General features: G+C 43.1%; 1 protein-coding gene across 2 annotated transcripts in view; it reads right to left on the reverse strand.

Annotated features, from left to right (window-relative positions):
* The window catches only part of CDH13 (cadherin 13), a 980,233-nt gene that overhangs the window by 608,345 nt on the left and 358,613 nt on the right, over positions 1 to 13,275 (reverse strand). For both annotated transcript variants that reach the window (XM_043435590.1, XM_043435589.1), the window contains one exon: positions 10,611 to 10,819. In XM_043435590.1, coding sequence (XP_043291525.1) covers positions 10,611 to 10,819 — 209 coding nt within the window. The remainder of the gene's footprint in view (positions 1 to 10,610; positions 10,820 to 13,275) is intronic.

The following is a 13,275-nucleotide window of genomic DNA, read 5'->3' on the forward strand; positions in this document are numbered from 1 at the left end:
TTTGTATGATAGAGAAAGAAAAGCAAGTGTTACCAAAATCTATTTCCTGTAAAAAAATTACTTTGACGACCACATACACACAGTATTTGCTTTTTGATTGTTGCTATTTCTTGCCTTATTAGAAAGAAGCAATCCAGCAAGTAAACATATCTGCCCTTGTTGTGGACCCTACTAGAATGTAGGCACTCCTGTTGTTGTTCTGTATTATTATCACTGTTTTTATTTTTATGTTGCACCCCTAGGGGGCATGAACTAGAGGGTTTCTACTTCTGTTAACAGTAATAGAAACAAGACAAAATAAACCCCGAGGAAGTTGGGCCCTGGCCACAGGTTCAAAGTGCTTCCTGTTTGTCTGTGTGATAGCTTGAGACTAGACTTGGCTTTGTCTGAACAAGCAATTGAGTTGAGGATCAAACAGCATCAAAGTGTGGCCCAGAGGAGTTGCCACCCTGGCATCTACCACAGATCAATCCCAGCCCACAGAAACCAGCATGGGCGGAGAGAGGATATGGTTGGCTAGAGCCATAATGCTCTTCTTTGTTTTGTTTTTTCCAGGTGCTCAGGATTCTCCCTTAATAAAAGTTTGGATGAAGACCATGTAATCTAATTAACCCATGTGCTTGGCTAAGGGAGACTGAATAAGTAATACATCCTTCAATGTTCCTTTGCTACTGAATTTTTTAAGTATTCAGACCAAAGAACTAAATGGAGACAATCCATGCCCTATATCAGCGACTATGTCCTCCTATCATTGAAAATTTGTTTGTTTCAATCAGAATTGAGAACCAGACTTCTACAGAGGAGCTTATGAGACATTTACATTTGAAAATCTTGTGCTATTTTCATGCAGTTATAGTTCCAAAAGTTTTATTCATAAGGAAAGTTTTTTAAAAGTGTCATGACAACACAGGGCTCCAACTACCAAAAATTTCCTTGGGATATTCAGTTAGTTTTACATGACTTTTAAAATTTCTAATCAGTTTGAAATTTGCCAACATCAATTCATCTCCAATAAGAGCAGCCATGCCAATTGGCACAGATCATGGTGATTGGGTATCTCCATGTGCCAGACAAGAGGGGAGTTTAAACAAGAGATTAACACCCCAATATTTACACTTAGAATTCACTTGTAGTTCATTTATGGTAATAATAAAAGATAGGAGGCTAATATCTGAGAGACTAGAAAATTTCTTTCCAATGATTCTACATTCCCTTTACTTGCAAATCCCCAAGCAGCTGTTGGAATGCTAGCTGTGGGTAGAACACTGGACCTAGGGAATCACTGTGAATTTGAAGCTGAGGTGCCTCCTGAATTGCTCTACCACCTGAGGATGACATCTTGACTTTGTTTCCTGACTCATAAAACAAGAATAACACCACTGCTTCAAGCCTTTGCTGTGAGTATCAAATCTATATAACATATGTGGAAATAGAGTTTTAAATTATAATTTTAAAAGTATAAGTCTAAGACATTCTCCCTGGACTCTAGGACCATAAAAATCAATGAGATAAGTTTGAAACAAAGGAACTCAGGGTCTAAGAGACATTTACACTTAGAAACCTTGTGCTGGGAGCAGGGAGGTGGTTGGCAGAGTCAAGAAGGCAGAGTAGGAAGGCATGGGGTTAGCATATCTCTACAACTAGGGCACCTACTAGGTGCTGGTGGGATCCCTGGACACCTAAGAGGATAGGAGGAACCCCTGTATGATCAGGTAGGACATGGGACAGAAGGAGGGAGGGAAGAAAAGTGGAGGTGGGATGGGACCCCCAGAAGGGGTCTCGGGGAGGAGAGAGGTCCACATGCTTGAAGGGCCCCCTCAAGGCATGGGGACTGGTGGGAATGTGAGGGATGTTCGGAGGATGGGGGATTGGAGGAGTTTTTGCTCAGTTGTGTATTCATTTTTTATTTTTTAGCCATGCTTTAATTTTCCCGTGTCATTTCACAATCTTTATAGGAGAATAGAAAAGCACTAGTTCTGTTGCAAATGTCAGCATTACTAAGTTAGCAGGGACTATGTAGAATCAGAAGGCCCAGACCCAACTCCCAGTTCTGCCACTTGCTGACAGACAGGACATTGGCTAAATTAGTCAGCATCTCTGAGCCTGGGCTACTTCTGTAACTGCAAAGAAGGAACCAGATCATCAATGGCACAGGCTGGCTATGAAGATCAGAAGAAGAGGCACTTGTGAGAACATCTAAGACAACATCCTGACATGTGGTAGGCCCCCAGGGAGTGTCCCCTTCCATTTCTCCTTCAAAATATATAAATATTTCAGCAGAATTCCATGGCAGCCCTGTCTCACTGATAGCACTTAAAACCCAGCTAATCTACATCGAGATGTGCTACAATTGTAAAATACATATTGCATTTCAAAGATTCAGTGTAAAAAGAATGTAAAAAATTATTAATAATATTCAAGCCATTACTTATTGAAATACCTTAGATAAATTATAATATGTAATGGGTTTTATATAGGTTACAATAAATTTATATATATATAATACATATGTACACACACTTCAAAGGTATATCTATATAGGTATGGAGAGTATCTATCTGTCTATATGTATACATATATATGTATGTGTATATATATATATATATATATATATGTTATATGTAGAGAGAGAGGTATATTTACATGTGTGTATATATATATATGTAGAAAGAGAAATAAAGATATACTGTAGCAATGGAGAGTATCTGTATACAGATATAGATACACAGAGATATATCTATATAGAGACCATCTATATCTACATTGATGAAATTTAACCTAATATATATATTTGGTGTGTGTATGTGTATGTATTCTATTGGACCACACTGCTGTGCAACATAAAATCTTGAGTCTTCACAAGCCAATGAAGCTACTTTTCATTATCTAGACTTTCTATGGGATCAGTTACTTTTCCCCAAGCATTTCAATTAAAATTAATCTTCAGAATATAGTTTTCTTAGATTCTGATCCACAAAGCAATCTGTTATCTACTTAAATTAATGAATCGAAGGATGTCTTTTATCTATATTTGAATAGTATCCTGGAGCTAAGAATCATAAACATAACAATTTAGTTGTGTGTCAAAATGTAACAGCCTAATACCCTATTCTAGGCCCAATTCTTGGATCTGTACCATAATTTTCGAGCTATATATTTTCCCCAATTTGGGTGACAGTTAAATGGATACTAATTTTCCTTAATAGTAGCTAGGGAGGTGTTTGCCTTGAACAGTGGTACTTTGCAAGTTTTTGAAGTTATCACACTTGTTAAATCAGAGTATATTAAGTATCTACAGCTCTAACTCCTCATTTCTTTATGGCCACAGTAAATGCACAGATTGGTTCTTCACCATGGTGGCTGTAAAACATACTTCATGGGAGCAAGATCGATACCATTGTCCAACTCAACAGACTCCAAGTCCTTCCCAGTAAGTGTGATAATATGTCAATGTGATAACATCTGGAGACAAGACTATTATTTTTACTACAAGTTAATCACTCTCATTCTCAGAGATGCTTTAAACTAATGAAGTCAAGTTGCATGGATGCCGTGTGACAGGTACTTTAGAGGTTACATGGTATCAAAGCCAAAATAGAGAAGGTTCAAATGGTTGGCCCAGGGACAATAAAAACTAGAGTTTATCTCAGTAACAAAAGTGCAAAATATATTTGTTTAGAAAGTGTGAGATTAGGAAAATGGAAAAAAAAATATAAATCAATGACAGCAACTTACTGGGTTCTTCAGTTAAGAGTAAACAATTTGTGATTGAGAATCCTCTGCTAGCACTGGGTTAGGTACAATATATATTTTTATACTTTCACATACCCCATTGAGCATCTACAAGGCCAGGGTATCACTGTATGGATGAGAAAACCAAAACCCAAAGGAGCTAGGTGACTTTTCAGTGCCATATGTCTGGTAAGTAATATGAGTGTGATTAACTCCCAATTTGAAGTCATTCCAGGTCCCCGTTAATATCATCCACAACAATTCAGCTAAGTGTCGCAGAGCACATGCATAGGCAGAACAGATAGGCACTCAGTCACTGCTTCTGAGCCTCTGGACTCACCATTCTAAGAGGTACTTTTCAAATGGAACCCTAAGATTCTACAAAGCTGTGGGTTTAAAAGGTGTAATCCCCCAGAGGGTCAAGATACATAATTAACAGCAATATTAATACTGGCTTATGATCAGTTGATGACATAATTTGTCATTTTAAACACTAAAAATAAAAACAACTCTTTCTCACAAGTTGTTCCTTCCTCTAATTGCTCCTTTAATTTTACATTTTTTTGGGGAACTATTTCCATCATAATTCTTGGAACTGGATTAGGAGCCAAACTTGTGTCTTTTAAATTGTATGTTTATAGTGGTAATGATTAAACATGGTAAATAAGCCTTGAATTTTGCCTTTTCAATTTCTGTCATAGCTTTCTGTTTATCTTTTTTTTTTCCAGGGATATTTAAAATGACCACAAAAAGGGGGAAATAATTTTTATTTTCATTTAATTTAAGCAACTTAAGAGACCAGTTTTCCTTTACTGAAGATACCAAGCAATGACTTCCAGTTAAGAAGTCTAAATTGTTTAATTAACTTCAACATACTGCCAAGCTTTTTGATGTTTGTTAAGTAAACCCACAGGAATAAAGAATCGTCTCTTGAAAGTTTAGTCAGTGTTTCACATAAAGTGGGCAGCTGAGGAGTGGGAGTGGTGAATATTTAAGTTCATTTATCATCTTGAATTCTCTCGGTTGTAGAAGTGATAGCATTTGGTCATTTTGGAACAGGGGAAGGAATGGGTTTTCTGATTTTGCTTGGCTCATTCATTGTGCATGCATTACAGTCTGACTCTGATGATATGACGAGGAGAAATAACAGGTTTTTTCATGGCACTTACTTTGTGCCTGGCACTGCTCTAAATACTTTGCATATACTTATTCATTTAATCCTCACAATGGTTCTATGAAGTTGATACTATTATAAGCCCATTCTACAGCTGAGGGACCTGGAGCAGAGATGCAAGCCTGGAACTGGGAACCATGACAAGGCTTCCAGCTCCAGGGCAGTGTTCCCAGCCTCCCTGCATGGAAGCCAGGGCCCTGAGTTCAGGAGCTCGGGAGTGATGTGAAAACAAACACAGATAAATGAGACAGTTAGAGTTTAATGCTATGATGGGGGAGAGGCAGGCAGGGCTCTCTGAAGAGCATGGAGGAAAAGTCACTTTACTAGCCGGGGGGACAGAGAGGTGTCCCTGAAGAAGGGAAATCTTGGCAGGTTCAGAAGTTTCAAAAGAGTTAGTCCTGCCGACTGGCCCTGGCCATGGAGCAGCTGGGGCCATGGCTAGCAGGCCATAATAAAGACAGAGGAGTGGAGGAAGAGCTCGGCCAGCTCAAGAAGCCACCCGTGGTTTGGTATTGGGAGGTGAGGGCAGATTTCAACACAGGGAATGGTATGAAGGGAGGGACTCAATCTACTCGTGTTTATTCAGAAGATATTTACTGAATACCAACTACTGCCCACACTGTGCCTGATGCTGAGGATAGATCAGTGGACACTCCAGGAAGGAAACAAGGAAAGAAAGAAGTGGGGGTTGGGCAGGGAGGTAGAAAGGAAACAGACTATACTCCTGCCTTCAGCGAGCTTGCAGTCTTCTCAGAGGGCCAGACTTGAAATACTTAAACAAGGAAGCAAACGTTTAGTTAGCAATGGAGAAGAAGGCCAGGAAGGAAGAGAACAGGTGCTAGAAATGAGACTAGCAGAGGACACCTTCCTTTGGTACCAGGGAGTGCTCTTAGAGGAAGTAACATTTCAGCAGGTCAAGCCACTTAAAAATGAAAAGGAATCTAACCTGCAGGAAGGCTGTAGAGATCAGGCTAGACTGTAAAGGACATTTTCCACACATATATAAAGGCTTCAGAATTCATCACATAGGCCAGATACCCTGATGGGAAGTAACAGACCATCAAGCCAGAGTGTAATCTAATTAGATTTGCATTGATACCCCAGGCTGGGGGCAGGGAAGCCTGATTTAAGCCTGTAGTCTGTGGCCCCCACAACTCTACCATCTGTTACAAGCATGTTCCCTGCTTTGCTCATGAGATCCAGCTGTCTGGGTCACAGGAATCTAGATTCTACAGATGCTTAGAGCATGAAACCCACTTTTTAAGATGAAGTTGGTAGGTACAGTCTCTTTAGCTCCCAAACTTAATTCAAAATAAATTCCTACAAGCTCTGTGAAGTTCCCCAGCCTGACTTTATTGAGTTTTTAATTGATGTCAGAATTCAGTGCCATAATCTACAGTTGTGGAAGCTACAAATTCTTAAATTAGAAATACATAAATAAATAAGTGGCATTTTCCTCCCAGACTTGAAACACGTAAATGAGGTTGATGAGTCCCATTTACACAGCCCATAAAGACAACTCCATCCAAGATGCAAAAGGAATGAAACACACAGTTTTTCCATGTAAACCCTTGGAGCTCTATGTTCAAGGTAAAAATAACGAACTAATTAATAAGTAAATGGAAGCAAACACTCTGCTGTCTTCATGTTCTCCACTGCTAGGCAGCAAGCAACAACGGATTTGGTGTGGACAAGCTACAGTTCCATCCAGACATACTCTTGTGAATCAAGTTCATGGTCACATTCCATGGGCTAGGAAACACCTTTGTGCACATATGGTTATCTCAGCCCCCTCCTTAACTGTCCCCTGTGGCTGTCAAAATGAAACTGCTCCTCCACCCACACAGATCTAAGATGATCTTACACAGGTCAGGAAGGCACCAGCTTCTGGGCAATCCGTTAACAATGCAGCAATAGCTTGAGCATCTATGACTAAACCATAATTAACAATCAGACTTCACAGATTTGGGCTATAGGCTTTCCTGTGAAACAGGATCACAGGAAGCAGGTATGATGAGAGAAGCACATTCTTACATTCTTTTATTAAGGAACTGTTGGGCTCAGTTACTGCAGCTGAACTGGGCTTCAGTGGGGTTGTATTTGTCTTAGAGAATCCGTCCTTCCCTGATGCAATGATGTGAAGCCAGCCACTGTGACGTCTCTCCTGTCTTGGTTGGGCTGGGTGCCCCAATGCCCTTGTTTCTCTCTTTGGCCTCACTTTCTCCTTCTGCCCCTAATCTCTGGTTTCTGTGTCATGGCCTCAGCAAGGATGTTTTGCCCACAATTCCTTATCCTTTCTCAAGAGGTTCTAAAATAATGCCACTGATGGGACATGTCACCTGCTATCTGGTGCTGTGCCCAATGGAGTGCTCCTGCGATTGAGACTATTCTTATTTATCCCTGCTTCACAGATGAGAATGTGGAGGTTCAGGGAAGTGAGTGGCTTGCCCAAAGTCATGTGAACATTAAGTGATGGAGGAGAAATTTGAACTCACTTAAGTCTGACACCAAAGTCAAAGCCCTACTACTATGCTGTTTTCCCCCCAGGTGTTACCTGGAGATCCAACCCTGTCCCTATCCAAATGTACCCAGGAGCTGCCAACTCAACACATCCAAGCTGGACTATTCACCTTTCCCAACCACTCCTCCCCTGACTGGTGCACTCCATCTCTGTCCTCCTAAGCTAGACAACTGGACTCATTGGGATGCTGGTTCTTGGCTCTGTTTTCCTTCAAACCACACCTTCCATTGGTTGTCTTCCCCTCATTGCCACTATAGTGCCCTAATTCATGCCCTCATCCTTGGACCAATGGGAAGCCACCCAGGTGGCGCAGTTTGCTGGCAAGAAGAATGGCAGAGGGAATGAATAGGTGGAGAGGCCAGAGTTTCAATCTTGTTTCTGCCATCTGCAATCAAGGGCATATTGGCCAAGTTCTCACATCTGTGGGGAGGGGGTGCCATTAGCAGCCTCACAGGGAGCTTGGGAGTGTTAGAAATAGCACATTAGAGCAGACCCTGAGACGCATACACTCATGAGAGTCCCGCTAAGCAGTACAAATTCTCACTCATCTCTTTGTGCCTCCGTTACCCCAGTCTGTAAAATGAGGACAGGAGCATGGGCCTCAGAGGTGGTGGGGGGATTAGACGGATCAGCATCTGTGGCCCTTGAGGGCAGCACTCAGCATGCAGTGAGCACCAAGTAAGCGCTGGCTGTCCTCACCAGCCCTCCTCCCCCTTCTGTAAAAGCACAGAGCAGCCATCACCATCGCCTCCATATTGGTGCTTAATCAACATACATGGTCACTTTCTCTCCCCAGGCAGGAGCTGGGCTTACTCTTGTACTCATTGCTTTCCTTCTCTAGCTGGCCTGCTGCACCACACACAGTAGGGCTTCAAAAATACTAACTGGGTATCTATTAAGGAGTGTGCTTTCCTTAGAGGGATTCTCTGGCTAGCTATTTTATTTTCCTAGCCTTCCCTCTTTTGTTTTTCTTTTTCTTTTTTTTTTTGGACCTTTCTATTATGGACACATCTGGGCAACTTCACAAGGCCCATTTTCAAATCTCATAAAATGACTGGAGGTGGGAGATAAATACCTGTTCTGCTGGAGTTGGGCAAACTGAATGGCACAACAGCCTCCCCCATACTTTACAAGAAGCAAACAAGAGCAAGCAAGCTTTGTGGGCAGTATGTTCAGACAGAGACAAATAGGAGATGGCCAGGGCTCCAAGGAGCTGGGCTTCTAGAAGGGGCTCTTTTTGGGACTCAAGTGACCAGCTCTTCATGGCTGAGTCTCTTGGTAACAATGCCAGGACTCCAAGCCCAGCACGGTAAAGTTTTGTCCTAGGAAATGTCTCAAATCCCGTCTGCTCTGCTTGGAGCTAAATACTATGACACTGTCTTTTCTGTCAATCACAATGAACAATGTTCATCTAACTTCATTCTATCCCACATGCAAAACCCCCTTCTGTGGATCTCTGTACCATTTACTTGTTCCCAAGAAGCATCTTGTACTGCACATCCTGGCAGGTGTGTGGCTAGGCATGTGGAAGTCATTTATATCACGAGTTAGTGAGCTGCTGTGAAAATGACCATGGTTAAGTGAGAGATAAACTCTCTTTTGTGGTGCCAGTGGGTTTCCACACTGGTATGTGTTCACCAAGATCCTGTTTTCTTTTGAGAACATCAGTGGCGCACTGTGGATTCAGGTTTAGCTTTCTACCTACGCTTAACTCACAGATTCACAGATACGAAGAGGAACTATGGAGTTTTTCCAGTGCAGGGACAGCAAATATACTCCAGCCCTAGAAACATCTCTAAGTGATCAATGGATAGTAGCTTTCAGAAGCACTGTCTTGGGAGAGATACTCGGGTCAAGCAGGGTGATTGGCAATATCTGCAACGTACATGGTGGTGGAGTAGGGCAGCGCACATGCCACTTCTTTACCATTGCAGACGGTTTAACCCTGCTCATCTGCAGATAAGGAAGCGACGTGACACTTTCAAGGTCACACAGACAGCATAGGCAGGACAGCAGTACTCACGATGCCATTTGTACTGTCTCTGCTCCCCAACGGTGGGATTGGTGTTCACTCCACCACTGAACAAAATTAGCAGATGAAACAGGATTATGGGGAGTGTGACAGATGGAGAAAAGCAGTGGGAATCACAGGCTTTGATAAAGTGGGTAAGAGCAGGCCAGCAGCAGGTAGGAGAAAAGGCTAGTCCAGTCGCACCAAGCTGGGGACACACCATTATTATTGTAATTATTTTGCCAGGGTCTTGCTGTGTGTCTTCCCTTTCTGTAATTGAGAAAGCCACAGAGTCTCTGAGCTCCTAGTGAAGGAGAAGTAAGCAAATTCATATTACCAAATGTTCTGGGATGACACAATCAGGAAGGCTGAAGAGCAGTTTGTGGCATTCCTAAAGTCACATGTGCGCAGGGGCAGAGATCTTCATACAGGTGCATGTAGAAGGGAATGGACACCGGTGCATGGGAAGGGAGCAGCACCATACGCCACGGGTGCCTCACATACAACTCTAGCGTGCGACTGTGGTTCTCACCTGCACAACCTCCATTGCCCTTTCTTAGATGATAGCATCCTAGTTTGAGTACCTAACTCTTTCACTCCCAGTCCGTATATTTTAGGTGGGGCTGAACTCATCCTGATTTCAGGGCAAGGCATGTGCCTCAGGCTTAGCCAACTAGAGCGTCAGGATCCAATTGTCATAGAAACTGAATCAGGGATGGGAGCATGCTCTGAGGAGAGCCAGTGAGACTTGATTTCAAGCTTGGGGTGGCTGTATAGGAAGAGATGCTCTTTGAGATGACTTCAGACTGGGAAGATGATGTGAGGCTGCTGAGACCACACCAGAAAGCAGGAAGGGCTGTGGCTATCTACAAGCGAAGTCAGTGGAAGCAAAGTGGAACCACAGATGGAGAAAGACCAAAGCTAAAGTCATCATTTGGGCATGGATGCACAGCCATGCTAGCAGGCAAAGCTGTCCCTGAGGTCTCTGTCACATGACCCAGTCAGTTCCCCTAGCCATGCTGTTTTTTGTTCTTTTTTGACTTAGGTTTCTATCATTTGCAAACAACAAAAAGACTCTTGACCAATAATAAGCCAAAGACCCATTTTCCACATAAGACACACAAATCTCAGTGTCCTTCCTTGGACCAACTTATCCTAAGTGGTTACATTACCTGCAAGGAGCCCTGGATGTCTTTCCCTCCAACAATTACGAGTTCTGCCATGTCTTCTGCATGGGGAGTCCGGGCGTGGATGAACAGAGTCTTGCCCACCGCAGTTATGTTTCTCAGGGCGACTAAGCGGCCATCACTGTGCACCCTGAAGTAAGGGCTTGAGACCTCATAGTGCAGCTTGTCATTCCCCCTGCAGTCACTGAAGGTCACTGGCAAAAACAAAACAAATGAACAGAAACAGGAGTGTGAGTCGGCTGGGAAGTGTAACGCTGCAGCTGTCTTTGACCATTACATGTGACTTAACCACTCTGCACCCCAGATCCACGAGTGCTGCCCCTCACCCACAGCACCCTCTCATGGCCTCGTGGCTTTGACTATGTGAAGGACTCCACTCAGTGAAGACTTCCTTAATCACCTCCCCTATCCCAGGCAGGTGCTAAGCCTTTTAATGCACAAAGACAGCCTCTTCCCTGCTTCCATACTGGGAGCAGAAGATATTGCAGACAAGGCTAGGAGCTGAGACGGAAGGCCCCTTGTCACCTCTCATCTAGGTTGAGCCCAGCAGTGGAGACAGGTAGGAAATGAAGGACTCAGCCACGGCCTCCCCTTAGTTCCCCAGGCTCTATGTACAACCATTCATGACAGCATTTAGCCTCCCGTGCTCAACCTTCACTTAGCTCTTTGGTGAAGTCAGGGGCGGTACCTTTTCTTCCCTCACAATCCCTATAAAGTTGTGCATAGCTGCTAAGTATGGTTGGGATCTGTATGTGAGTGTTGAATGAAGTTTTGACGAAGAACAGTTATGACTTAGCATTTGTTGAGTGGCATCTGAGTGCCAGGCTCTGTCATAAGGACTTTACATTCAGTCTCTCATTTCAGTCTCACAACCACTCTAAGTTACAGCAGCATCTCCCAGGTTTATTTTTATTATCTCCCCCAACCCAGAAGTGTTTTTAGATATTGTTGCCTAATTGTCACCACTCTCATGCATTGTCAGTGTCATAGATCTATTGTATATCTGTTTATTTACTGCATGTATATCTGTACTCTACACACACAAAGTACAATTGTTTGTCTGTCTCCCAAGAACCCGTGTCATCCCTTTGGTGACATAGAGCCCTGCTGAGAATGCATAATCTACACACATCATTTCCATACTGTGGGAAGAAAGACTGAGCCTTGGAGAGACTGACCAACATGCTCAAGACCACACATCCAGAAAAGACAGACACCTGTTCTCAGGCTGATCAGTCTGGATCTACAGTTCAAGCTGTCAGCATATCCATTTCCCAGAAACGGGTTAATGAGAGGGAGAAGAGCTGATGCCCCATCCTGACCCCCTCAGGCCTCTCACCAACCCCTCCAGGTCATCAGAGGTACCAGGTGAGGACATCCTGAGAGACAGACCTGCATTTAGGACCAGGCACATAGTAGGCCCTCAATATATCCCTGCTCTCTTCCCAACTTGTGGTATCAAGTAACTAGGGTTGCATGATTGGGTCTTGTATATTTTAGACACCTTTTACCAGTCCAGGAATGAGTGCTTTAGACTGGGTGCATTTTTCAAGGCTATGAGAATAGTCTAGAGAATTTAAAAAAAAAAAAAAAAAAGCAATACCTGCCCCAACTCCCAACCGAGGTTCTGACAGAGCAGGACTGGGGTCCAGGCACTGGCATCTCTTTAAGATTTCCCAATGAATCTAATGTAGCCAGGGTCAAGCACTAGGACCTTGGACAATGGCTTGCTTGTCAAGATGCCAGGTTTCCACATTTCCCAGCGATTCCTGGCAGCGAGACAGGGTTGGGGACCTAGCATGCCAGGAACTGTTATTCCCACCATGCCCTGTGAAGGGACAGTTTTAAGAGTAGGTATCTAAGCCCCTTTCCAATCCTGGCTCATTTGTAGCAGCCCTGAGATTGTGGGCAAATGACTGGTCCCTTGAACCTCAATGTCTTCATCTATAAAGTGGAATTGTTACAGGGAAAAGCCAATTATGGCTCCATTTCTTTTACTTTAACCTTTGCTTCTTGTTGCTTTCATTCACTAAAAGGATACTGTCCATACATAATGGCCTGCCATGGGGAACCCTGACCCTCTGCCTGAATGTTAAACCAAAATGCTTTTGTGTAGGACCTTGTCTATCTGTGGATGGCTATAGGAAGGAAGAAATTAGCACATCTCTTCCCCAGGCTTGCCATTCCAGGAGATACATGCAAAATATACACCTTTTTAGTTTGCTTTCTCAGCCCCCCAATCCCCCATTCTATAGAAGAACCTGGCATCCAGACCCAGACAAGATGGTTTTATTTTGAGACATTAGTCTGTCATCTTCTGTATGCAGGCTTTCTGAATAAAGTTGTATTCTTTGCCTGAACACCCTGTCTGTAGACTTACTGACCTGTCATGTGCTGAGTAGAGTGAGCTTGGACTCAGTAACAGAACAAATAACAGTACCTCCCCTCATAGGTACTACAATTTTTATGATAAGCATTAAACAAGATAATAACACTTAAAGCACTTCAGACAGACCCTGGTGCTATTACTGAAATGCAAATTTGTGTGCCTGACAATACCATACCTTGGTATTGGCCTTGGTATTGTGAGGCCGAACAGTACCAAAATATCAGTGTGGAACAGAGAAAGGTTTCCTGCAGGGCCCTGCAA

Source organism: Cervus canadensis, chromosome 18 (assembly GCF_019320065.1).
Source record: "Cervus canadensis isolate Bull #8, Minnesota chromosome 18, ASM1932006v1, whole genome shotgun sequence".
Lineage (NCBI taxonomy): Eukaryota > Metazoa > Chordata > Mammalia > Artiodactyla > Cervidae > Cervus > Cervus canadensis.